Source organism: Theobroma umbraticum, unplaced genomic scaffold (genome assembly GCF_002168275.2).
Source record: "Theobroma umbraticum cultivar Fairchild unplaced genomic scaffold, ASM216827v3 scaffold_81.0, whole genome shotgun sequence".
Classification (NCBI taxonomy): domain Eukaryota; kingdom Viridiplantae; phylum Streptophyta; class Magnoliopsida; order Malvales; family Malvaceae; genus Theobroma; species Theobroma umbraticum.
Genome location: NW_018397268.1, coordinates 19,109 through 43,860, shown reverse-complemented (window position 1 = coordinate 43,860; position 24,752 = coordinate 19,109). Strand labels below are relative to the sequence as shown.

Here is a 24,752-nt window from a genome sequence, read left to right as displayed (position 1 = left end):
GCCTACCCACGAAATGTTGAATTCCCTAGCTTTGCATTTATGTTTTGTTTATAAGTATAGTATTAATTAAGTGTTGGTGTGGCTCTAATTAAGAAAAATACTTTAATTTGTTCATGCTCATGGATTAAATTATTCTTCACATATGGTCATTAATTTCGGCACAACATATATATAATCATTCTCATTGCTAATTTCTTAATTATTATTAATTAGCTATCCTAAATTTCCTAGCTAAGAAACCTTTTATTAATTAATTAATAGTAAATAGTTTCAAAGTAGATTTAATGTACTCTTTCCCCATAATTATATGCAGAGCCGACAAGGACAAGTGGAGCTCACTCCACTTTAAATGTTGTGAAAGGTAGATGGCGTCAGGTGTGTTTCAGTCTTTACAATAAGAATATTTGAGGCCATAATTTTAGGTAAGACTCGCGGTAACATGAGGATTAGGATTGAAGAGGCTTGCCTTGATATATATCAATTATGTATGCAGTGGCTGCGGCTGTGGCTGTCCCTGTGCCGGCCGGTAAACATCCCATCCATCTTGGCTAGTTGGTTCACATCAATTTTATTAATGCATCATAATTAATCACTCTTGCATCACAAGATCAAGATCGAGGCATGAAATAAAGAATATCCCTTGCTAAGCCTAAGACTCCTAGTTCCATTTGACATCCACTAACACCAAGTCTTTCATTCCACCTGAAACAAGAGAATATATATAGACGTAAAACAAAGGCTCAAAATTGAAATACAACTCAAGTTAATTGGAGCACAACTAGTGGATTACCAATTCATGGTGTGATTTAAATTCCCTATAATTGTATCTTATCCCAAAATGACAAAACAAGACTGCTGATTTCCAAGGATTCTCCACCATGAAAAAGGTAACGCAAATAATTGAAGCACCCATCTTATTCACTCCTAGTGGGGGGCTCGCTTCGGCTTTAGTCTACTTTTTTGTTTGAGACGAATCACTCAGCGACCCATGCTTCTCTCACATGCTGTCCAATCCTTGCGATCAAGTCACTAGAAAACATCAGCATGAGTTTAACCAACCAGCCAAAGAACCGCCGTCGCCAAGCTATCGCGTGATATCCCCACATTAATTACATAAACAAATGAAATTTCCCCTTGTTCACTTGCACAAATATATATATATATATATATATATATATATATATATATATATACACACACACACACGCGCGCGCGCGCGTTCTTGTGCTCTCCGAATCTTTAATTTAGTCTCTCCCCATTTTACTACATCTTCTTTGTCGACACCTCAAACTCAATATCATCTCTTAGACAAAGCATGCATTAACCTGCTCCTTCAACCCTCTCATCCTGCGCTCACACCATGGAATTCATTTATCAGATACAAAGCTCAAGGGCCACTTTGAAGGTTATGGACGTGTTCACTTCATTCATTGCAGCAAGTAAGTCCCTATGTATATTTCGTCACTTTTCCTTCATTTCTTCTTACTCCTTAGAGATATATATATATATATATATATATATATTTATAGTTGCATGGAGGCATGCGCAGATTCATGCACTCCAACACAAATTAAGATTAAAACTTATCTTAATAATTTGCATCCAATAATCATTGGCCTTAATACCCAAACTTAGTTGTGATGTTATCACGGTCGAAGCCAGGACATGAATTTTAGGCCGCCATGCACCATGGTTTTCCTGATTTGAGTTTCTAGGTTTTTTCTTCTTATTATTGATGGATTACTGAAATGCCTATGCGTAATATTGGCTGTGTCTTGTTGGACTTGGTTAGATTACTTCATTCTTTGCAAAATGAAAATTTTGTTTTGCCCTCTTAGCTCAAACTTATTCTCCATATTGACTGTCTTTCTCTAGTGGTTTCCGCGCTTTTTCGCTACTCCCTTTAATGTACCTGGAAAAAGACAAAACAAAAAAGAAACTAGAGTATTAATGCACATTGAAGAAGTAGTAGTGCCTTGTTAATTATAAACTGTTTAGTGGCAATATTAGAATATATCAACACACGTCTTCCTGGATGACAAACTAAAACTTATTTGTAAGTTGTTTATGAGCCCACAACCACAACCACATCAAACGCCCATTCACCCTTTTCCCGGCTTTTATTTTCCGTACTGCATTTCTTTTCCCTAAGAAAGGATGGGACAGATAAAAACGTTTCCACTGAATGGATTATACGTACACTAATTTTCAAAAAAAAAAAAAATACAGACGTACGCTACACTGCATGAATATTTACAAGAATAATAGATCATTACGAATTGTCCTCAATATTCACCGGAATAGCAAGTGGCAAAGTCATATGATGGGCTTTCAAAACACATCGTCATGCTAGAGGCAGCAATATGGACTTATTTGCCATCATATTTACAAGCAATAGCTAGCCTCTACTAAAACATTGCTTAACCTGGCGCTATTTTCTGATGCCTGACAGACTTGAAGTTTCTTCAGTTCCCAGTGCCATGGATGCAGCTAAAATCACCTTGTTTCTGGGAGGAGGTCAGCGTAATTATGCAATTTGGCTTCATTGTAATCACATTTCTTCATTTTGTTCAAAAAGGTGTGGCTCTGATGTGCAAACACAGCAGGAAGGTTGCAAATCAAGCGCCAAGAAATTACCCCATTAGTGCAAAAGTCGGCTCTTGTTATAGAGCCAGTATAGTGTGCTCCACTTTAATGCTGAGCATTCATTTCATAAAGCTACTGATGCTGCTAAATAGTATGAATGACACCCATTGCAACTCCATGCTTCAAGCTTATTCATCAGAGATCATGCAACTGATGTCATGGGCAGCAACATTAATTGCAGTATGCAAGATTCCAAACAGAAAGCACATTAGATTTCCTTGGATTCTAAGAGCATGGTGGATTTGCAGCTTCTTGTTGTCCATTATCTGCACAGTTCTTGATACCTACTCAAGAACTGCAGAACATGGCCATCTTAAAATGCGAGATTATGCAGACTTTATTGGTCTCCTGGCATCCTTTCTCTTGCTGGTTATATCAATCCGCGGGAAGACAGGTCTAGTCTTTATTGACTCCAACAACATTGCTGGGCCACTTCTCACAGGAAAAACTGATAAACATTCAAAACAGGAAAGGGAATCCCCATATGGAAGAGCAACTCTTCTTCAACTCATTACCTTTTCTTGGCTCAATCCATTGTTCTCTGTAGGGGTCAAGAAACCCCTAGAACAGGATGAGATCCCAGATGTTGATGTTAAGGACTCTGCTGAATTTGTCTCCTTTGCCTTTGACCAGTATCTAAAACAAATTAGGGAGAAAGATGGTGCGGCAAACCCTTCTATATACAAAGCAATATTTCTGTTCATCAGGAAAAAGGCAGCAATTAATGCATTGTTTGCAGTAATAAGTGCAGGAGCATCATATGTTGGTCCATATCTGATTGGTGACTTTGTTAACTTCCTAGCTGAGAAAAAAACCAGGAACTTAGAAAGTGGATACCTTCTTGCACTAGCCTTTCTAGGTGCCAAGATGGTTGAGACAATAGCACAAAGGCAATGGATCTTTGGAGCCCGCCAGTTAGGTCTTCGGCTCAGAGCTGCTCTAATATCTCATATATACAAGAAGGGGCTAGTTTTGTCCAGTCAGTCTCGGCAAAGGCAAACGAGTGGAGAGATCATCAACTATATGAGTGTAGATATCCAAAGAATAACGGACTTCATCTGGTACTTAAATATTATATGGATGTTGCCTATACAAATTTCATTAGCAATCTACATTTTGCACACGAGTCTAGGTTTGGGGTCGTTAGCTGCATTAGCTGCAACTTTAATAGTCATGGCTTGCAACATACCTATCACAAGAATCCAGAAAAGGTACCAATCTAAGATCATGGATGCGAAGGATAACAGGATGAAGGCTACTTCAGAAGTTCTGCGAAACATGAAGACTATAAAACTTCAAGCATGGGACAGCCAGTTCCTCCAGAAGCTAAAGAGTTTGAGGAAGATAGAGTATGAATGGTTATGGAAATCACTAAGATTGGCAGCAATTTCAGCTTTCATTTTCTGGGGATCACCAACGTTTATCTCTGTAGTAACTTTTGGGGCGTGTATGTTGATGGGGATTCAACTCACAGCTGGCAGAGTATTGTCTGCACTGGCTACTTTCCGAATGTTACAAGACCCCATATTCAATTTACCTGATCTACTCTCAGTTATAGCACAGGGGAAAGTTTCCGCAGATAGAGTTGCTTCCTACCTCCAGGAAGAGGAAATACAGCAGGATGCCATTAAGTATGTTCCCAAAGATCAAACAGAGTTTGCAGTTGAAATTGATAATGGAAAATTCAGCTGGGACCCTGAGTCAAGCAACCCTACCCTTGATGGGTTGCAACTAAAAGTGAAGAGAGGGATGAAGGTGGCAATATGTGGGACTGTAGGGTCAGGCAAGTCTAGCTTGCTTTCATGCATTCTAGGAGAAATACAGAAGCTGTCAGGCACCATAAAGATTAGTGGTACAAAGGCTTATGTTCCTCAGTCGCCATGGATATTGACAGGGAATATCAGGGAGAACATTTTGTTTGGGAATCCTTATGACTATAACAAATATGACAGAACAGTTAAAGCATGTGCTTTGACAAAGGACTTGGAGCTATTTTCTTGTGGTGATTTAACAGAGATTGGAGAAAGAGGGATTAATATGAGTGGTGGACAGAAGCAAAGGATACAAATTGCCCGCGCAGTCTACCAGGATGCTGATATATATTTACTTGATGACCCATTCAGTGCCGTGGATGCTCATACAGGCACACAGCTCTTCGAGGTAAATAATGTAGATTCTGACTAGGTGTCCTTGAGGGCGCAGTATACCAGAGAATAAGTTTATATCATGAATCTTAAAAATTATACTTTCCATATTCTTATGGCTACCTTTCTCAACTATTAAAAAACATTTTTAAGACCAGTTATCCTATAACTTGGCAGGATTGCTTGATGGGAATTCTCAAGGACAAGACTACACTTTATGTTACCCACCAAGTTGAGTTTCTGCCTGCAGCGGACATCATTCTGGTAAGCAAGATACTCAAATTTCTCGAGTCATTTCAAAAGAATAAATCCATAGTCCATTGAGAATAATTCACCAGACTTACTGTGTTCTATTTTAATAATACGAATTAATTTTTTTTATCGATTAAAACAATTTAAAGAGGAAAGCAAGGATTGTGCCTAGATTACGTCTAATCATGGTACTTGGAATAACTGAACTTTCAAAAAAATTACTTGTTCTCCATTAGAATTTCAGCTTAAATTTCCAAAACTTGAAGGTTTTGGCACAAAGTTGAAGCGTGTCAACTCTATGTTTCTGCACATATATAGATTATACATTCCTAACTGACATCTATGATCTATCTCAACAGGTGATGCAAAATGGAAGACTTGCACAAGCAGGCACGTTTGAACAGCTTCTAAAGCAAAATATAGGATTTGAAGTTTTAGTTGGTGCCCATAGCAAAGCACTAGAGTCTGTTCTGACAGTTGAAAATTCCAGTAGAACATCTCAAGATCCGCCAACTGATGGTGAATCCAACACAGATTCGACTTCAAACGCCCAACTGCTACAAACGCAGCAAGGCTCAGAGCATAACCTTCCTCTAGAGATAACAGAAAATGGAGGAAAACTTGTGCAGGATGAAGAGAGGGAGAAAGGAAGCATTGGAAAAGAAGTTTACTGGTCCTATTTAACCACTGTGAAAGGTGGACTTCTCATTCCAATAATACTGCTGGCACAGTCATCATTCCAAGTATTACAGATAGCAAGTAACTACTGGATGGCATGGGCTTCTCCTCCTACGAGTGAAACAGAGCCTACGTTTGGAATGAACTTTATATTACTTGTTTATTCACTACTTGCCGTTGGAAGTTCACTCTGTGTCTTGGTGCGAGCCATGGTAGTGGCAGTAGCAGGACTCTGGACAGCACAGAAGCTTTTCATTAACATGCTGCACAGTATTCTCCATGCTCCAATGGCATTTTTTGATTCAACGCCAGCTGGAAGAATCTTAAATCGGGTGAGTGGCATATAGAGCTAAGCAAATTTTCTCTGATCTCAATTACAGAAGTATATAGGTAACAGACACCTGATAGATCATTACCCAATTCATCATAGTTCTTGATGCAAAATGCAAGTTCTCTTTCATTCCCTCCTTCATCCGAATAGCTCATTAGGGGTGAAGCAATTCCTAGCCATTATGTTCAATCCAATTCCCAACACCTCATGGACCACAGCATATGGGAGAAGAAACTTCTACAAAGATGGTGTTATATCGAATGACTCTAATCTCCAAAAGCGATAAGTCTAACTTTTAATTCATAAATGATCAGATCTCTGAGAGGAGAAATGCCTAAAGGTACCAGATACAATAAGATGGCCTGAAAATGTAAAAAAATGGGCAGCTAAATGTCAGTAAATTAGTAATTGCACTTGTACTAAAGGGTAAACTCAACCTTCTATGGGTGTTGGAGCTTAATAGCAACAGATCATTTATTTATTGAAAATTAGCCACAGATCATTTATATATGATTGCATTACGAAGACTCACGGTCTTTAAGTTGTTTTATTGCCAGGCATCTACTGATCAAAGTGTAATAGACTTGGAAATGGCAACCAAATTAGGTTGGTGTGCTTTTTCAATAATACAGATTCTGGGGACCATAGCAGTGATGTCGCAGGTAGCATGGGAAGTGTTTGTCATCTTCATTCCAGTAACTGCAATCTGCATATGGTACCAAGTAAGTGACTGTTCACATTTGTTACTAATCTACCTGGAGATGATTAGATAGGTTTGCCACGCAGAAAGAAAACCAAGTTTGAGTTAGTGTTAATATAGAAAATAGGGTTCCTGTTTATTTGCAATGTTTTTTCTAGGGACAGATTAATTTCGCAGAAAATCAGAAAAATGCTAAAGCAAATGCCATAGTCCATGCAAAAAATCGACTATTGCCAACTGCCCTGAAAAAAGAATAGCTTTACCAATTCATCTTATGCATAACTGTTCCAGCAATATTACATACCAACAGCAAGAGAACTGGCCCGCTTAGCAGGAATACAAAGAGCTCCTATCCTCCACCACTTTGCAGAATCACTAGCTGGTGCAGCAACAATCCGAGCATTTGATCAAGAAAACCGTTTTATTGATGCAAATCTTGGCCTCATTGACAACCATTCGAGGCCATGGTTTCATAATGTCTCAGCAATGGAATGGCTTTCTTTCAGACTAAATCTACTGTCCAATTTTGTATTTGCCTTCTCATTGGTTGTGCTGGTCACGCTCCCCGAAGGAATCATCAATCCAAGTGAGTATGATATGTTCTAATACCCTGTTTACTGTCTGGGAGAATTGATGTTAGTACATAGAATAGATATTCACGCATGATAATGTAGAGATATTTCCCAATTACGTTATTTACAAGTTGCTGAATACTTACGTTGTAACAAGAATTGCATCTTCTATGAAAAAAAGATGAGCAGTGAACTAAAATTAAGCAAATTTTTTCCAACAGGCATCGCAGGACTGGCAGTTACATATGGAATAAACTTGAATGTTTTGCAAGCTTCAGTAATATGGAACATATGCAATGCAGAAAACAAGATGATCTCAGTAGAAAGAATTCTTCAGTACTCAAACTTAGCTAGTGAATCAGCCCTCGAGATTGAAGAGTGCAGACCACCTAACAACTGGCCAGAAGTTGGAACAATTTGCTTCAGAAATTTGCAGGTGCGGTCAGCAGCGTTGTAAAACATAACAAATTTGCCTTACAAATGTTAACAACCGGTTCAATCAAATCTGTTCTGAACTTGTTTCTTAATGAACCTACGTTTACTGCCACTGCAAGTCTTTTCCTCTCAGGCGTCCTAAATCTGCTGGAAAGTGGAGATGCATAGACTAATTTTGTCCGTCTTGCAGATCCGTTATGCTGAGCATCTTCCATCTGTCCTAAAAAATATTAGCTGCACATTTCCAGGAAGAAAGAAAATTGGTGTTGTGGGAAGGACAGGAAGTGGGAAATCAACACTAATACAGGCCATTTTCAGGATTGTTGAGCCCAGAGAAGGGAGCATCATAATAGACAATGTGGATATCAGTAAGATAGGCCTTCATGACTTGAGATCAAGACTTAGCATCATTCCACAGGACCCAACAATGTTTGAGGGAACTGTTCGAGGGAACCTTGACCCTCTAGTGCAGTATTCAGACAATGAAGTATGGGAGGTAACTGATCTTCACAAACATATCCTTAAAGTGAATTATGGAACTAAATATTTTTCTTACCAAGAACCCAGCTTTACTTGAGAGGTAGACAACAGAATATACACAATATATAGAGTGCCCTGCAATCTTTCCTGGGTATCACGATTTGTTAGTAGTACAAAAATAATCATTTAAAATCATAACCATGGACCTAACACCCCAATATTTCAGGCTCTCGATAAATGCCAACTTGGTGAACTAGTGCGTGCAAAGCAAGAAAAGCTGGATGCCACAGGTCAGGTTCATAAACTTGAGCAATAATACATAGTTTGATCGTATTTCGCTGCTAACCTGCTAGCGAAAGCTACTAATTAGAATGTCTCCAACAGTGGTTGAAAATGGGGAAAACTGGAGCGTGGGCCAAAGGCAGTTATTCTGTCTTGGAAGGGCATTGCTAAAGAAAAGCAGCGTTCTTGTACTGGATGAAGCTACAGCATCAGTTGATTCCGCAACTGATGGAGTGATACAGAAGATCATTAGTCAAGAGTTCAAAGATCGGACTGTCGTGACAATAGCTCACAGAATCCACACGGTAATAGACAGCGATCTTGTTTTGGTTCTAAGTGATGGTAAGTATGGATGAACAAATATTTGTCTGCACACAAATTAAGACATGACATAAGCAAAGTAGAATGATTAGAAAAGAAACTGAATCTCTCTTTTGTTAACTGCAGGAAGAATTGCAGAGTTTGACGTGCCTGCAAAGCTATTGGAAAGAGAGGATTCATTCTTCTCTAAGCTTATAAAGGAGTACTCTATGCGTTCAAAGTCCCTCAACAGCTTAGCAAATCTGCACATCTAGATGCTGCATCTGCTTCTGGGAATCATAAAACATTTGAAATTGAATGATGCAAGGGAGACGATATAGTAGCGAATGAATCCCCCTATAAAAGATGCTTGAATGATCATTCTGCATAATAAAGGAGAGAGAAATGAATCCCCCGATCGTAGTAGTATCTGACTATCTATGTTAGTAACTAGTAACGTAGGAAAAGAGGAAGAGTCAAACCGGTAGCCCCCAAGTTATGAAATCGTTATCCTGATATCCTAGGTAGCACCTACGAGACTTTCGAACACTATTTGTGACGGGAGGAGAAGAAGATGTGTCCAAAGCCAAGATTAAATTATTGATGATGTATAAGGTAATCAACTTAGCATTATGGCAAATAAAAAAGATGAACGAGAATTCTTGCCTAGCGTCCCACATTGAAGGATTCTTTCTTTCCTTTTTTTTTTTCCAGTTACTTCGGTCAGCACTGACTAAAAATTGTTGGGAAAAAGAACTTTTAACATGCATTAGTTGATATTCATAACTAATACTCTGACAAAAAGGGTTACTAATACTATGTCATTTGAACATCGACTATAAGGTTGAAGAGAAAGAAAACAAAAAAAAAAAACCATGGGTAAATCACTTTAATCTCATAATTGGTTGAAAGCAAGGAAGGAAAGAGACAGAACCTAACGCCCAATCCAATCCAATCCCATTGCAAGCTTAATCGGAATAATAATTGATCATCATCCTCCATATTGCCATTAGGCAATTTACATTGGAAGTTGTACCTGTTGAGTTCAGGAAGAAGATGAAGAGGAGATTTTAATGCCATCTACTAATACAGCACCGCCACTCAGACTCTGCAGTCACAAGGATATAAAAGAGTAGACGTAGTAAAATTAGGGGAAGTTAATAATAGTGGGGCGGGGCCCGACCTACTAAAGTAAATGTTATTTCCGAGTTGTGGTCGATAGCCAGCGAAGGAGGAAAGCTGCATAATTGAATGTCGATGGCGGTGGCGTCAGAGGCGAGCCTGCTCACAGCTGTCCGATTGGAGAGTTGGAAGTCCAACGGTGGTGTTCCTGCTCCTCCTCGTCTTTCACTCACTAAGCCCACTTGGATCATCAGAACTGAGGCAAAGCTCTTTTCTTTCTCTTTTTGTTTTCCCAGTCTTTCAATTTTCGAATTTCATGGACAACCAAACCAACCACACCAAGCTTATCTTTTTCTGCGGCAAAACAAGATTGTAGTTTTGGGCTCCAAAAGTTTCTAATTTCTCTTTGATTTCTTGAAAAGCAAAAGATATACTATGTTTTAATGTTTCTGCTCATGTTCTTTGTAGTTCTTGTTCAAACCCTCATGTCCATAGTTGATTCTATTATGCTTAAATTTACCGCCAATCAAGAACTTTTCATGCTTGTATTGTAATTCTTGTGCTAAATGCATTAGGGTTTTATAACCATGAGCTATACTTCCAAATTTTTTATAATCGGTAGCAACTGAACTTTGGAACAAAAACAATATAACGGAGTAGCATTTTGCACCAGAACCATAAGGTCCATAACATATCTCATCAGTTTAAAAGGGATTTCGTTCTATCTACAACCTAAATGCCATCAAACTAAAATTTACGTTTCTATGAATTAAGGAAAAATTGGAAGTGATTGGGGTTGTTTCCATTCATTCACTTCTTGTTTGTGCAGTCAAATGTTCGGCGAGAGAGAGTGAAGAAGCCTGATCCACCGTGTGTTGTCTGCCAGGGAAGCGGAAGAGTTGATTGCCAATATTGTTATGGAAGAGGTCTCTCTTCCCTCCTATATGATATCTGGGAACGATTAGCATTAAAACTGCCATTTTAGACTTTCAAAGCTCATTCAGTCTTGATGCCAATCATTGATACAAGAACTTTTTTTTTTTCTTTGGGGTTGGGGGTGGATTATAACTTATAAGGTTTAGGCTTCTTGGATCAATTCTACTTGTTTTTTTTTTCTTGTATCCCCCTTTGGGTAGGCTGAAAATTTTTGCTTTCTACCTTTTTCTGCCACTACTTGCATATGGTTTTTAGCAATATTCAACTGTGGTTATAGCTTATGGTACTGTTGTGTTGTAATATTGTAGGAAGGACAAATCATGTGCATCTAGAGATGCTTCCCAAAGGAGAATGGCCAAAATGGTGAGGTATCAAAATAAACATCATTCCTAAGTAAGCCGCAATATTCACTGGTAGTGGTGTTTGGATCAACTTCTTTTGATCGCTTCTGCAGGTGCAGGACTTGTGGTGGCAGTGGCCTCAGCTACTGCTCCCGATGCCTTGGAACTGGGGAATACAGGTATATAATGGGCTTCCATTTCATGAAGAGAGATAATCACACCCAAGATAACAAGTATCAGATTCAAGGTGACCATGGTTCGCAGAGTGCAGCAGACCGACTGCTTCATCGTGAGCAGAGCAATTCAGATGATGAGATAGAAAGAGCTGGTGGAAACATGGATATAATGGCATGATGAGACTTCCGTACTGAATTTCTCATACCGAAGGTGATTAATCCTAAACATGCATCTGAAATTCCACTTAGATGGGATTAGAACCATAAATTCCAAAAGGTGCAAGTTCTGTATATTCATATTGAGCAAAAGTGTTACAGGCTTCAAGAATTTGGGATAAAACATTTCTAGTATCATAGATGTTAAACAAGTTGATACTCCTTGCAGATTATGATGCAATGAGATTGCGGCCTCTAGGCAGTAAACCTGGTGTGTAGTAAAGACTGTTCCCTCCTCTGCTTACCTTTCTCCGTCCGTCTCTTTAACTGTTGCATCCAAAGGAGAATTATTTCGCTTTTTAGGGTTTTGGTTTGGAGCTGGACATCAGGAAGCAATGGGAAGTCTTGCAAAGTTAAAGACCAAAGTGAGGCTACAATGAAATGAGCCACATGAGTAGGCCGGTTGGAGGAAAGAATTAGTGACGAGACAGTAGCTTTTAGTACAATAAACGAAGACCAAACCTGGGTTTTGGTTTCTGCATCACCATGTCACCGACTGAGAAAGGGCAGGGAACGGGCGGAAAATCCTGTATATGCCTAGGTCTCAGTCTGAGACTTACATATAAAACGAATCAATGTTGATAGAAAATCTTAAGTTACGTTGGATGACACTTGAGCAGTTTGTTTCTTCATCTTTTACTTCTCGACAAGTTTCTAACAAAAATAAATGCATTTTACATTTTTATCCATGTACATTTTTTGCTTACTTCCAAAACTAGAAATAAGTAACAAAAACATTAAGCAATCAGAACTTTAGGTATTTACTAACTGTGGAAAATATAGAGATTGAAAGAAGATAGCTCTGCAAATAAACAGTTAAATACAATGCATGTATTGTAGTAACAGTTACAGTTCAGCAGATGGGATCACATCACCAACTCAACACAAAGGAGTTAAAAGAGTTGAGAGCGGGTTGGGTACACCATTACCAACTATGAAACATATAAAAACAAGCTAAATTTACTCCTAAATTTGTCAACCTCCTATGTCTCCCCTCAAGTTGGGAGAAAAAACCATTTAAGAACCTTTGGTGGATTCATCTCCTGGTATGTCATCCTCATCGTGGTAAATATTCTCTGCCATCTGCCATATTTGAAGAATGTTATCTTCAGCTACACTAGCAATAACCCAATCTTCACATGGGTTCCACGAAAAATCAGAAATTTTACTGGTGTGACCCCCATGAATGAAGAGCAACTCAGGTGGACCGTCTTCAGCATCCTCTGGTGTCTGTTCTTCATCAATCCTGCAAAAGAAGATTCAAATGATTATAATATACAGTATCAATGCCAGAGAGGCCACTGCATCTTGTTGCATAAAAAGAAAATAAGTAGGTAATCCAGTCAATTTTATTGAGACAAAACTAAACATGAAATGTAATGTACAGAGTTCCTTTCTACTTTCTGTTTTTTTCTCTCTTTGCTTAGAAACTATACTGAAGGTTACATTCACTTGGACAACGAATTACAATTTGGTAATAAAGTACTCACCTGCTAAGATCCCACACCATGAGCCTTCTACCAAGACAGCAGGATGCTAAGATTGTCTCATTCTTTGGATTCCACCCAACTTGGAAAACCTCCTCCCTGTTGCACACCATTGCAAAAATAACTTGATGAGACAGAAAAACACTTGCTGATGGGTTATAAACATATATATCTCCAAGAATTGCACCAATGCATTAAGTATCCAAAAAGAGAGAAAATAAGAATATTTCACAAATCCACAATAGTAACAATAATACGTCTGGGGTAGAATTTCTTACTTGTGGCTATCAAAGGTGTGGAGTGCCGTACTGATCTTGCGGAGATCAAATAACTTAACCGTCTTATCCGTAGAACCCGTGGCCACAACCCACTCATTAAAGGGATTGAAAGCTAAGCAGTTAACCTGATAACATGAAAATAATAACATTTAACTACAGAAGGTATACAAACTTGCCATATAATATTGAAAATTAGCAACTTACTAGCATTTTCAATCAACAAAAGCCAAATTATTGGAGCATGTATAAATTCAATTCATTACTCTATTTGAATTATGACCAAGCAAGCAGCAGCAATTGAAGCCAGAACAGAATTGTACTAAAATAGCACCGATAAATGAGGCAACAAGCTAAAGTAATATTCAACCTAACTAAACAGAAAGAAAAGAATTCAGCGAATGCACAATTGTTTAGTGAAAACAGTTGAATTTTCTTTACATAAATTACATACATAGAATTTAAAAGAAGATAAATTTGATTGATAGGCACCTCACTCTGGTGAGCAACTACGGACTGGATAGGCTTGGTGACAGATGGGGTTCGCAGGTCCCAAATAAGTAGGTATTGGTCATCCCCAACGGAACCAAATAAATACTCATGTCTGAGATGCCAGGCAACGTCTTCAACGACGCCCTCGTGGACCTTGAAGATCTGCGTAGCATCAAGAGACTTGTTCTTGGCAGTGGCGTTGATGTCCCATAAACAAATCTGAGCATCATCAGACCCACTAAGCAAATGGCCTTGCTTGAACTTACTCCAGGACAGCCCATACCCCTCAGTGCTATGGCCCCGAAGCCTCAAATCAGGACTGCATGCCCCATCCAAAGGTGGCTTGGACGGATGCTTGCTGTAGTCGAACACAAAAACCTCAGCGCTGACGGTCTTGGTGGCTATAATAAAAGGATTCTGGGGCATATAACGAGCCCTATTGACCTCCCCTTCGTGATTGATCTGCTGAATAATTTGGACCTTGCCGCTGGCGCATCCGAAGCCACCGAGATCGGAGCGGTCGTGGTCGTAGTGGCGAGCGTCGTTCTCAGAGTCCTGGAGGGGGAGCTGGACCTGGGCCAGCATGAGGTAATTGGGCTCGTTTTCAGAGGTGTGGGTGCCCAAGATCATTTTTTGAACGGAGTAGTCCTTGCCGGGAGGCTCGTCGCGGTCGGGAAGCCATTCGACGGTGAGAGAGGGCCACTCGAGGGCGTGGGTAATGACCAGATCGTAGAGGAAAGGAGTGTTCTTTTTCCAAATCTTGTACTCTTCGTTGATCAGCCTCTCCTCAATCTCTCCACGCATTTCCTCCTCGTCCTTTCCCATTATTTCTCAATTAATTGCGTCAGGGAATTCTAGGGTTCTTATCTTTTGGGTTCCCACTTGCAACTTCCCGCCAAGGGGTTTGATTTGGGAGCCAAACTAAGAGAGAGAATTCCTGAAACCCTAGCCTGGCAGGTTTTTATACTAGTCCTAATAATTATACTTGTTTTATACCATACCTGATAGATTACCTGCTTCCTCGTGCCTTTACTTAACTTTACTCTAGGGTTTTTCTTTCTTTATTTCGGAGTTGGATTTATTTTATTATTATTTGGCCAATGCCCTTCCTAAAAAAGTTACAATATGAAAACATATTAATTAATCTAATTTATCCCTTAAGATAAAAGGCATGTTCCATGTGCGGAATAGATGAGAAGAGAATGGGTACAAAGATGAAGCAATACTCCATTGGATGGCTATTTCTGTTAGAAAGGACTAGGGGAGGCCATTGCTATTGCAGTGGCTCCTAGTCGTAGAGTAGAGAGGTAATTATATTGTCAACGGAGTTGCAGCAGGTTTTCACAATCCTTTACTATTAACGTTATAAAAGTCAATCATTTTTATTACCCCCTATTCCGCAACTGATGGAGTGATACAGAAGATCATTAGTCAAGAGTTCAAAGATCGGACTGTCGTGACAATAGCTCACAGAATCCACACGGTAATAGACAGCGATCTTGTTTTGGTTCTAAGTGATGGTAAGTATGGATGAACAAATATTTGTCTGCACACAAATTAAGACATGACATAAGCAAAGTAGAATGATTAGAAAAGAAACTGAATCTCTCTTTTGTTAACTGCAGGAAGAATTGCAGAGTTTGACACGCCTGCAAAGCTATTGGAAAGAGAGGATTCATTCTTCTCTAAGCTTATAAAGGAGTACTCTATGCGTTCAAAGTCCCTCAACAGCTTAGCAAATCTGCACATCTAGATGCAGCATCTGCTTCTGGGAATCATAAAACATTTGAAATTGAATGATGCAAGGGAGACGATATAGTAGCGAATGAATCCCCCTATAAAAGATGCTTGAATGATCATTCTGCATAATAAAGGAGAGAGAAATGAATCCCCCGATCGTAGTAGTATCTGACTATCTATGTTAGTAACTAGTAACGTAGGAAAAGAGGAAGAGTCAAACCGGTAGCCCCCAAGTTATGAAATCGTTATCCTGATATCCTAGGTAGCACCTACGAGACTTTCGAACACTATTTGTGATGGGAGGAGAAGAAGATGTGTCCAAAGCCAAGATTAAATTATTGATGATGTATAAGGTAATCAACTTAGCATTATGGCAAATAAAAAAGATGAACGAGAATTCTTGCATAGCGTCCCACATTGAAGGATTCTTTCTTTCCTTAACTTTACTCTAGGGTTTTTCTTTCTTTATTTCCGAGTTGGATTTATTTTATTATTATTTGGCCAATGCCCTTCCTAAAAAAGTTACAATATGAAAACATATTAATTAATCTAATTTATCCCTTAAGATAAAAGGCATGTTCCATGTGCGGAATAGATGAGAAGAGAATGGGTACAAAGATGAAGCAATACTCCATTGGATGGCTATTTCTGTTAGAAAGGACTAGGGGAGGCCATTGCTATTGCAGTGGCTCCTAGTCGTAGAGTAGAGAGGTAATTATATTGTCAACGGAGTTGCAGCAGGTTTTCACAATCCTTTACTATTAACGTTATAAAAGTCAATCATTTTTATTACCCCCTTTTTTAAACCAAATTGAACTATTTACAAAAACATAACAAGGAAAAGGAAATAAGAATCATGAGATCCCACAAAATGAAATGGAAAAAACACACTCCTTGCTCCAAATGACCAAGTGTGGATCAAAAGAGACTACCCCTCTGCACCAGATACACAACACAATGATTCCCAGGCAACTCTCATCAAGTTGAGAAATCAATCAATGCCCAATGTTGAATAGGGTTCGAACCCTCCCTGCCAATCACAATGAGATCAAATTAATCAACTCTCCACACTCCACATTGCCCAAACTAGATAAAAATCAGAATTAAAAACCCCTGATTAGGTGACATCTATGAAAGATCATAACTTTCTAAGAATCCCTCTGCCTATCTTTAGAAATATAATCTATGATGCAGCCGATCCCGGAAACATAAATGCATCAAAGCTCATAAAGAACATAAAAAAAAAAAAACATATTTGCAACAAATCAACACCTCATGAACTAAGGCAGAGATGAAATAATCTCATTTTTCTACTTTCGTAGAAAGAACAAATTTAATTGTCGATCATTATTAAAATGATTCACTCACAGAGCAGTCATCATGAACACGCCATATCGTCTCTCCCAGAAGGTTTGCCACAGAGAGAACTGTCAACTGAGGAAAATAGTTCTGCTCAGACACTGGTATGGTGTTTGTTATGATTACTTCTTGGAAAAGACCACTTGACAACCTCTCTATTGCTGGAGGACTGTGTAACCATACAAACAAACGGATGAGCATGATGAGCATTTAATAGTACCATTGGATATAGCAGTCTTTATCAAAGACATACATACAACAGAATGCAGTAAAACAGCGACTTATGACTTCATCTAAAAGGCTTTTGCAATGAGTACAAAAAAGCAACCAATATCACCCTCTGTGGAGAGCATATAGGTACTTGTGATCTCCAACAGTCAGTCGGATTTCATTGTGATAAATGCATGCGAAGGAACTCAGAATGGAAGTCATTCAGTGCTTTTAACAGCCTGGTGCCAGATTTATTCCAGACACTCAGTTAGACTTCTATTACTGTCAAAAAAGATCATCACTTCTTTTACCATTTGGTTGCTTAAGCATCAATTGCCTTCATAGCATTTCAAACAAAGCTCATTAATAAATCGCAAACTTTAACAGTTTTGAGGGGAACTAACTTCCTAAAATAGCTACAAGAACATTCAGGATAAACTCAAACTTTTAAGATATGTGGAAACCCCTGCACAAGGTGAAATTGCTCAAATATGTAATTAAAACGAAACAACTTCTGCTGACCAGATTTTCACACTATGCAATAAAACTACCAGGCATCCATGAGCCATTAACAATCCAGATACCTAAAGACGGCATGCGTACTGCATGCATACACTTCCCGTGCCCCTTCTTGATGCAATAGAGCTGCACCTTTAGCAATAGTCCCTGTGAAGCCCACAACCCAATAATTAACATTTACTAAGGAATCAATAACTACCATTCACATGTTAACACTAGATAAAGCAGAAAATATTATATAGCATGGCCGATATATCCTGATTCTAGCACACAACAAATTATCATCTGAATCACATTTTTCCCAAAGGATAAAGAGATAATACATAACTCACCAGCCGTGTCAATCATGTCATCCACCATAACTGCTACCTTTCCTTTCACATCACCAATTAAATTCATCACCTACAAGATAATAGTTGTAAGTCGAGTTCAAATTGAGAATACATAGTATTACTTTACAGATGAAAACAGGTGATGAGAAAGAGTGGAAGAAATAAAAGGATCAAGCATGAGAATGAAATAGACATTGGAATAGAAGAGTGTTATTTAATCAGTTTTAAATAATTTTTCCACGTACATAGCCAGTGCACAGCCACTACATTACATGATTTCAATTGGTTAATATCTATCATCTATTGAAATGATATTAACCTGCCTTACACCCTCTATATTGCTCTCTACTCCATTTCCTTTGAGTTCATGATTATTCACATTTCTATCCATCACGTTCTTTTCACCCCAAACATTGAAATCTTGATCAATCAAGACATATTCAAAAAAGAGAAACGATACCCTGTCCTATACAAATAGGAAGCACAACACCACACCCAAAATGAAGTAGATCTCACCTCTGCAACATTATGCCCATGGCGCCTTTTATCAACAATTGCAAGAGGTGCATCAGATAATTTTTTGGCAAAAGCACGAGCTCTGGCAACACCACCAACATCTGGTGAGACTACCACCAAATCATCGGAACATATTGTCTTGCTAGCAAGATAATCAAGAATCACAGGCTGGCATTGCAGACAGAAATATTCATAATGAGCAAAAAGTTTATATAGCAAATGTTGCTGACACAGAATAGACCAGCATGCAAGAGGAGCTGATAGAGCATGGATAAAGCTTTTGCAGCAACAACTCATAAGTTAATGTCAAAAACAAAATATGAATATAAAGCAACTGATGATGGGAAGATTATATTTTAAGCTTTTCTTAAGTACTAAAGTAATTTGAAATAAATTCTAATTCAGATTTTTTTTTTTTCGAAAAGGAATTCTAATTCAGATTCTTGTACCATACTCCAATATTTGTACTTCATGCTTATATGTAATATAGATTTATTACCTCTAAAAACAAAATATTGAAGGGATATATATAAGGTAATTACCTGACCATAAACATGATCCACAGGGATATCAAAGTAACCCATGGATTGCCCAGAATGAAGATCACAAGCAAGAACACGGTTTGCACCAGCTTCAGTAATCAAATTTGCTACGAGTTTGGCAGCAATAGATTCACGCCCTTGGGTCTGGAAGAACAGTGGACAAACGTAACCATTCAAGCAATATTTATGTGTTCAACGAAGAGCGCATGTGCAGAATATAGTTATTATTATAGCTGTCCCTTTGCCATATTTAAGACTTCAAAAGCTTCATACTTGGCAACGGTATCCTTTCTTTTCTTTTTAGCTTTTCTAAATCCAGCGACTTCATGGTTTTAATGGATATTTGGAAATTCTAAAAAGCCAACGTTTTGAACCTGAAGAACCAAATTCCAAGGGAAATAATTCAACTAAATCCATTTCATACCTCAATTAGCTTGTTTGGATGAATATAAATCAAGAGAATTAGATTAACTTCCCTTGCTTAGAACAATACAAAACGACATAGATTCAACGTTTTTAAGCCAAAAATAAAGAGAATTTTATCACATGAATGAAATGATTCCAACTAATGGAATTAACAATACTTCAACTGGATATTTGGTACTAAATTCCATTTGATCAAGCATTCCAGAAGTATTGAAAGCAAGCAAAAGATTGCAGCAGAATTCTAATAATTGTGCATAGTTGGGGAAGAGATACCTTTCTATCAGCCCTGGCATAGCCAAAATAGGGAATGACAGCAGTAATATTCTTAGCAGAAGCCCTTCGACAAGCATCAACCATAATGAGAAGCTCCATAAGATTCTCATTGGCAGGAGGACAAGTGGGTTGCACCAGGTACACGTCACACCCTCTTACACTCTCTTGCAACTGAACATAAATCTCACCATCAGCAAAACGCTTTATCTTGATTTTCCCAAGCTCCAGACCCATATAGCACGCGATTTCCTATCCAATACAGAAATAGAAATATCAAAAATTACATAAACATAAATAGGTTATAGATTTAAGATAGCCGAACAATCTGAAAGAAAGTTGTTTAAAAGTATATTATCATATAGCAGAACAAAATCAAAACCTGAGCTAGAGCAGCGTTAGCAGTGCCAGAAAATATACGGAGCCTTGTGTCGTTTTTGTTGATAGAGCTTTCCAAATGGGAATTTGAAGACAAAAAGGTGGGCAATGCAGGGTCTGTGGTGAGGAGAGGAAAGAAAGGCTTTCCATTGTCGAACTTCAACGGCTCGACCACATTACATCTCTAAAACACCGCAAACAAAAAGCCCAGGATTTAGCTTAGCGGGATATTCATAACAAATTCAAAAAAGAAAAAGGTTTTGAATTAACAGCAAATAAAAGAAAAAGGGAACTCACGAAGCGGTGTCGGAGAGGGAAGAGAGGGTGAGTCTTGAAGAGAGTAGCGGGAGAGAGTGATGAAGTGGAAGAGCAGAGCAGAGATGAGGCCATGCATTCAACCTGGTTTCTGGTCTTTTTTTAGGGTTTCAGACGCTCTTCTCCATCTTCTATTCAACTGTCGCCTGTTCCTATTGTTGTCGGTGTGGCTCTAGTGCTCGGCAGAGGCTTAATACTACGACTTAGAAGATATTTTATTTTTGGTAGGCATTTGAACTTGAACCCAAAAAAGTCCTTTTCTTTTCACAATCAAAACATTTAACGGATCCCCGAGCCCTCTACGTCTTCACTCTTGAAGCTGTCAAAGAATTATTTACGGGTTCAGAGAGCATGTATGAGTGTAACGAGCTCAGCACATGTTTTAATCACCATTATTTATTTTTTTCCCCTGATTTTCCTATCCTGTGTAAAGATTCTTTCTTTGGGTACAAACTGTGTCAAGAACCAAGATTATTACCCTCTTCAAATCAATCAAGTTCCTGATTTTCATTTTTGTTTTTCCTTCTCTATCATACATCTAACAAAGTTTGTCTATTCCGCGGTAAATCCAAACTAAAAGCCGAAAACTTGCAAATTCCCCCGACTTGACAGTTTACCACGATAAATAAGTAGCACAAATGTTCAGCCCGATCATACCTCTCGTAATGACAGTCTTTCCCAAGATAAAAAAAATCCAAGGACGCAACTAATACATTTCACATGGAAACCCATCAAAATAATATATTTTATCATGGAAGTAACAAAGGTTCCTTCCTCATACCAAGATGCATATAAGTCACGATCACGTTCAACTGCCTGAAGCATTACTTCTATTAGCTAGCCGTCCACAACTCAGAATGGCTTCACTTTTAGGTCTCGACAAATCATAAGCAACTAACATTTATGTCACTATCAGGGGGTTCACAGCCTCCGCCCTCTTCCAAGAACTTGGGGGAAAAGAACAACAAAAAAAACACAGGCACCAAATAGAAACTGCTGCAAAGCCAACCACCGTGTATCACTTTGAACCCAGGGTAAACCCTTCAGACCTTTAATTGTCAGCTCTGACACAATTTAAACCCTCCATTGTAAAATCAGAAGTTGCAAGATTCATGAAGAAACTCCATATGGGAGCAGCGCCGCAGCCACAATTCTACCTTCCTCAGTCAGTATGTTATAAGTAGATGCAGCATTTCTCTGCAACAGGAGAAACAAAATATTAAGCCCCGGAGATAATGGTCAAAGTTGGTTCCTTTTGGTGCTTCTAATTTCACCATTAAACAAGCATCAGCAAACAGCATTTATGCACATGCATTAATCAAGACAGCAAATAGACAGACAGAAGTCAAACACAAAATACAAGCACATATATGTACGTGGAATTCTAATGAATGAATATAAAAGAGCTCTTGATGCTTAAAGCAGGCACATTGAAGGTGGAAAAGTAATTGAGAAACTAGTGCTGAAACTCAGTCTCTTAACCTCCACAGAAATAAGGTTTGTACGAAAGAAAGGAAGAGTGCAACCTCTCAGCCTTCTTGCAAATGAGAAGGCCTATAATTTGATGACTTAAAGTTTAGGTTAGGAATTTAATTCAAATCTGCAAAACAACACATAGCTTAGTAATTTAATTCAGCCTCAAGTATGTAAGGGTTGGCCATAGATTGACCAAGAGAGGAGGGGAGGTCCAACCCCTGCCATGTAGGAAATTAGTCACACAGGCATATGATATTAAAGCAAATAAAAACTATCAAATGCCAAAATTAAATTTGTCAAACTCAGTAGCAACTACAATACTGCAATGAAAATGATAATACCGAGTCTAGAGCTTCCAACTTCATGCCAGTAGATCGGATGAAGTGCCTGAGTTCAGGATCTACCGGTTCAATGTTCCTTCCACAGCCAAGAATCAAGATTTCTACCAAAAAAAATTAAAAAAAAAAAGAATAAGAAGAGAGGCAAAGAGAGAAATGCTCCATGAGAACCAAAAATAGCAGAAACGAACAAACAGAACACATGCATAAACAAGCTTATTTCTTTGTCTAACTCTGCCCGGCAATCATACTCAGCATTGTTTGTTCTCGAGAAATAGCACTTTGCATAGCAGCATGTGATACTACTGGAATGCTAAAAACAGAAGTGCAGTGCTGCAAGGAACATGTCCTAGTTAAACCATTACAAGAGATCTGGCCTCAGGACAAAATGTTATCATGAACTAACTATAATTATTCCTAAAATAAAAAAATATCAGCCATAACCTATAGATGTCACAGGTGATGGCTCATAAATACAAAAGCTGAAAAAGTCTGATAGAGAGACCGAACTGCTTTTGACAGTTAAACATCGGCCACTCTAACTGTGAAGGACAGGTGCCCAACAAGAGGCTAATGGCTATGTATGCATCTTTGCCTTAATATTTCTATTTTAATACCTGAGTGATATACCTAAACTCTAAGTGCCATGCAACTTATATTAGGTCCACAAGATGATTGACCCCAGGGGATGCATCATTGATATTCTCTATTAAGCATCAAATTTCATCTTCTTGTAGTCTCACCTGGAATAGGTCGTATGATTTGGAAGATGGATAAGCTGCACAAAGAACAATAAAGATATAACGTGAGATATAGGTGCTCTAAAGTTGCAATATTTCATTGTTCCAGCAGATAAATTGTTAGCCAGCTGAAGCTTGTGCACAATACAGACATGGCACTAATCATTTTGATTAGGGGACGGAAAAGCTGAAGCTTTTGAAGAAAAGGATTATTTAAATTTAGTTTCACTGTAAGACTATAGTTCGAAAACTATTATTTGGTACTGGCCTTGCACATAGTGGGAAAAATGATAACCACCAGGGAATGGGTAAAGTGAACAGAAAACGTGATTGGAGAGTGCAAGCAAGAAGGATTTTAGCAATACCTAGTATAAGAGACATACAAAATTTTAGATTAAGTAAGCACAGCAGAAAAGCATTGAAGCACAATTAGGGAAGCCAATACCTGTCGGGAGTAATTTGAGAAAACTTATTGGGACCCCAAGAAGTGAGCAAATTTCCCACACAAAGCAAGCTGCCTTCATAGTTGACACCATTCACAGTGAATCCTGTGTCGGTATATCTGCCACATCAACGCAAAAAACAAAGGAGGGGCGCCGGGGGGAACACCCAGATGAAATTTAAGGTCAGTGTTGGAAAAAAGAAGTTAGATTTGATGTTAGCTGATATAAAATTAACGAGAATAGGAAGAAGATATACCCTTGGAAACGAAGCTGGTCTTCGGGGACATTATCGATGAGATTGATTTGATCGTAGAGAGAAAAAGCGCGTCTGAGGGATGGCAAGGGCTGACGCCGGATTGAAGAGGGTGAGTCCTTCCTCAGGCTTCTGATCAGCTTGGGCAGCGTTTCCAGTGCTCTGCCTCTCGCCGCCATCTTGTTCAATATTCCTCTGCCCCGGCCTCTCCCAAGGCTGAAGGCTTTCAAAAGCCTCAACTTTTAGCGGGCTACCCATAGGCCAAGCCCAACCCCACAGCCACAAGTGAAGGCAAGGCAACGACCCCGTTTTAATGTTTTCTTTTGTTGCGAGTAACTAGTCCGTTCCCTTGCTTCACGAGTGTTTTTGTGTCCGGAAAAAAGTTTTCGCTTGGAAAAAACCTTGGAGCTTTTGTGTTTTCAAGCTATGATATGATTTTGTGTTGGAAGAATAAGTTTTTATCACATTAATTTCAATCATGATTTTTAAATGGGTCGAATTTAACCAAGAGAAACAGATTAATTTGCTCAAGGGCAATTTAGTAGCTTAAGCCATAACTTGCTTTTGATTACGACTACAATTTGCAGCAAAAAATGTACTAGTTATAGATGAATAGCATAGGGTACAATTATGAATACATTAAGCTAGCGGCCACAGGCCAGGAAAAGGAAATAAAAAGTAGAATATGAATGTGAACATATCTATATCTGCTGCTGCAGGTTGCCACTCATGAACTCTTGTCTTTTATAATTATAATAATAATGCTCAATGCTCGACATAGAGAAATGAAAAAGGCCATTAATTTCTCCAGTTTCATCGCAGAAGCCGAACGACTTCTTTTCTTCCACAATCCACAGTCCTTTTCTTGTGCTTTATTTATATCACAACACAATTAACATGGCATTGATCTTCAAAACAGTCCAGCGCAAGCAAACACCATGACACCATTGACCAAACATACTCCTTAAACTTTAAGCTCTGCTGCTGCCTGCCTATCATTGCTATTATCTTCTCCACTCCTTTCTTCGAA

General features: G+C 38.7%; 5 protein-coding genes and 1 long non-coding RNA gene across 6 annotated transcripts; 2 read left to right on the top strand and 4 right to left on the bottom strand.

Moving 5' to 3' along the window:
• Nucleotides 1-1,289: 1,289 nt before the first annotated feature.
• LOC110425606 (putative ABC transporter C family member 15) lies at nucleotides 1,290-9,102 on the top strand. Its single transcript, XM_021440528.2, has 11 exons — nucleotides 1,290-1,439; nucleotides 2,453-4,806; nucleotides 4,968-5,054; nucleotides 5,402-6,052; nucleotides 6,609-6,773; nucleotides 7,043-7,337; nucleotides 7,545-7,759; nucleotides 7,949-8,254; nucleotides 8,465-8,528; nucleotides 8,623-8,862; nucleotides 8,968-9,102. Exons 1-11 carry the CDS (start codon nucleotides 1,361-1,363, stop codon nucleotides 9,093-9,095), a joined length of 4,584 nt encoding a protein of 1,527 aa, XP_021296203.1. The 5' UTR covers nucleotides 1,290-1,360; the 3' UTR covers nucleotides 9,096-9,102.
• Nucleotides 6,079-7,193, bottom strand: LOC110425610 (uncharacterized). The gene is made up of 3 exons (XR_002446046.1): nucleotides 7,056-7,193; nucleotides 6,584-6,757; nucleotides 6,079-6,413 (listed from the first exon to the last, which is right to left on the bottom strand). It is a non-coding gene; the product is annotated as an uncharacterized LOC110425610 (long non-coding RNA).
• A 658-nt stretch (nucleotides 9,103-9,760) lies between the features above and the next one.
• On the top strand, nucleotides 9,761-12,300 carry ENA (DnaJ/Hsp40 cysteine-rich domain superfamily protein). Its single transcript, XM_021440533.1, has 5 exons — nucleotides 9,761-10,203; nucleotides 10,772-10,868; nucleotides 11,187-11,241; nucleotides 11,333-11,606; nucleotides 11,781-12,300. Exons 1-4 carry the CDS (start codon nucleotides 10,072-10,074, stop codon nucleotides 11,571-11,573), a joined length of 525 nt encoding a protein of 174 aa, XP_021296208.1. The 5' UTR covers nucleotides 9,761-10,071; the 3' UTR covers nucleotides 11,574-11,606; nucleotides 11,781-12,300.
• A 112-nt stretch (nucleotides 12,301-12,412) lies between these two features.
• Nucleotides 12,413-14,829, bottom strand: MSI1 (Transducin/WD40 repeat-like superfamily protein). The gene is made up of 4 exons (XM_021440532.2): nucleotides 13,866-14,829; nucleotides 13,377-13,501; nucleotides 13,102-13,197; nucleotides 12,413-12,857 (listed from the first exon to the last, which is right to left on the bottom strand). Exons 1-4 carry the CDS (start codon nucleotides 14,688-14,690, stop codon nucleotides 12,629-12,631), a joined length of 1,275 nt encoding a protein of 424 aa, XP_021296207.1. The 5' UTR covers nucleotides 14,691-14,829; the 3' UTR covers nucleotides 12,413-12,628.
• Nucleotides 14,830-16,359: 1,530 nt separating this feature from the next.
• On the bottom strand, nucleotides 16,360-20,926 carry LOC110425099 (Phosphoribosyltransferase family protein). The gene is made up of 9 exons (XM_021439903.2): nucleotides 20,455-20,926; nucleotides 20,162-20,341; nucleotides 19,783-20,031; nucleotides 19,084-19,227; nucleotides 18,542-18,709; nucleotides 18,026-18,095; nucleotides 17,759-17,840; nucleotides 16,974-17,133; nucleotides 16,360-16,635 (listed from the first exon to the last, which is right to left on the bottom strand). The coding sequence occupies exons 1-9, from the start codon at nucleotides 20,545-20,547 to the stop codon at nucleotides 16,597-16,599; spliced, it is 1,185 nt and encodes a 394-aa protein (XP_021295578.1). The 5' UTR covers nucleotides 20,548-20,926; the 3' UTR covers nucleotides 16,360-16,596.
• A 348-nt stretch (nucleotides 20,927-21,274) lies between these two features.
• LOC110425100 (NADH dehydrogenase ubiquinone 1 alpha subcomplex assembly factor-like protein (DUF498/DUF598)) lies at nucleotides 21,275-23,946 on the bottom strand. Its single transcript, XM_021439904.2, has 5 exons — nucleotides 23,726-23,946; nucleotides 23,472-23,588; nucleotides 23,030-23,064; nucleotides 22,290-22,390; nucleotides 21,275-21,669 (listed from the first exon to the last, which is right to left on the bottom strand). The coding sequence occupies exons 1-5, from the start codon at nucleotides 23,899-23,901 to the stop codon at nucleotides 21,583-21,585; spliced, it is 516 nt and encodes a 171-aa protein (XP_021295579.1). The 5' UTR covers nucleotides 23,902-23,946; the 3' UTR covers nucleotides 21,275-21,582.
• Between the last annotated feature and the right edge of the window lie 806 nt (nucleotides 23,947-24,752).

Excerpts from the sequence above, each read along its gene's own strand:
- LOC110425606 (XM_021440528.2), top strand. The coding sequence starts at position 1,361 with ATGGAATTCATTTATCAGATACAAAGCTCAAGGGCCACTTTGAAGGTT. Across the intron at positions 6,774-7,042 it reads CAATCTGCATATGGTACCAA|CAATATTACATACCAACAGC; the intron begins GTAAGTGACTGT and ends TAACTGTTCCAG. Across the intron at positions 8,529-8,622 it reads AGAAAAGCTGGATGCCACAG|TGGTTGAAAATGGGGAAAAC; the intron begins GTCAGGTTCATA and ends TGTCTCCAACAG.
- ENA (XM_021440533.1), top strand. The coding sequence starts at position 10,072 with ATGTCGATGGCGGTGGCGTCAGAGGCGAGCCTGCTCACAGCTGTCCGA. Across the intron at positions 10,204-10,771 it reads CTTGGATCATCAGAACTGAG|TCAAATGTTCGGCGAGAGAG; the intron begins GCAAAGCTCTTT and ends TTGTTTGTGCAG. Across the intron at positions 10,869-11,186 it reads CCAATATTGTTATGGAAGAG|GAAGGACAAATCATGTGCAT; the intron begins GTCTCTCTTCCC and ends GTAATATTGTAG.
- MSI1 (XM_021440532.2), bottom strand. The coding sequence starts at position 14,690 with ATGGGAAAGGACGAGGAGGAAATGCGTGGAGAGATTGAGGAGAGGCTG. Across the intron at positions 13,502-13,865 it reads TAGTTGCTCACCAGAGTGAG|GTTAACTGCTTAGCTTTCAA; the intron begins GTGCCTATCAAT and ends TCATGTTATCAG. Across the intron at positions 13,198-13,376 it reads CACACCTTTGATAGCCACAA|GGAGGAGGTTTTCCAAGTTG; the intron begins GTAAGAAATTCT and ends GGTGTGCAACAG.
- LOC110425099 (XM_021439903.2), bottom strand. The coding sequence starts at position 20,547 with ATGGCCTCATCTCTGCTCTGCTCTTCCACTTCATCACTCTCTCCCGCT. Across the intron at positions 20,342-20,454 it reads TCCCTCTCCGACACCGCTTC|AGATGTAATGTGGTCGAGCC; the intron begins GTGAGTTCCCTT and ends GCGGTGTTTTAG. Across the intron at positions 20,032-20,161 it reads CTAACGCTGCTCTAGCTCAG|GAAATCGCGTGCTATATGGG; the intron begins GTTTTGATTTTG and ends TGTATTGGATAG.
- LOC110425100 (XM_021439904.2), bottom strand. The coding sequence starts at position 23,901 with ATGGCGGCGAGAGGCAGAGCACTGGAAACGCTGCCCAAGCTGATCAGA. Across the intron at positions 23,589-23,725 it reads GACCAGCTTCGTTTCCAAGG|ATATACCGACACAGGATTCA; the intron begins GTATATCTTCTT and ends TTGATGTGGCAG. Across the intron at positions 21,670-22,289 it reads AGTTGGAAGCTCTAGACTCG|AGAAATGCTGCATCTACTTA; the intron begins GTATTATCATTT and ends CTCCTGTTGCAG.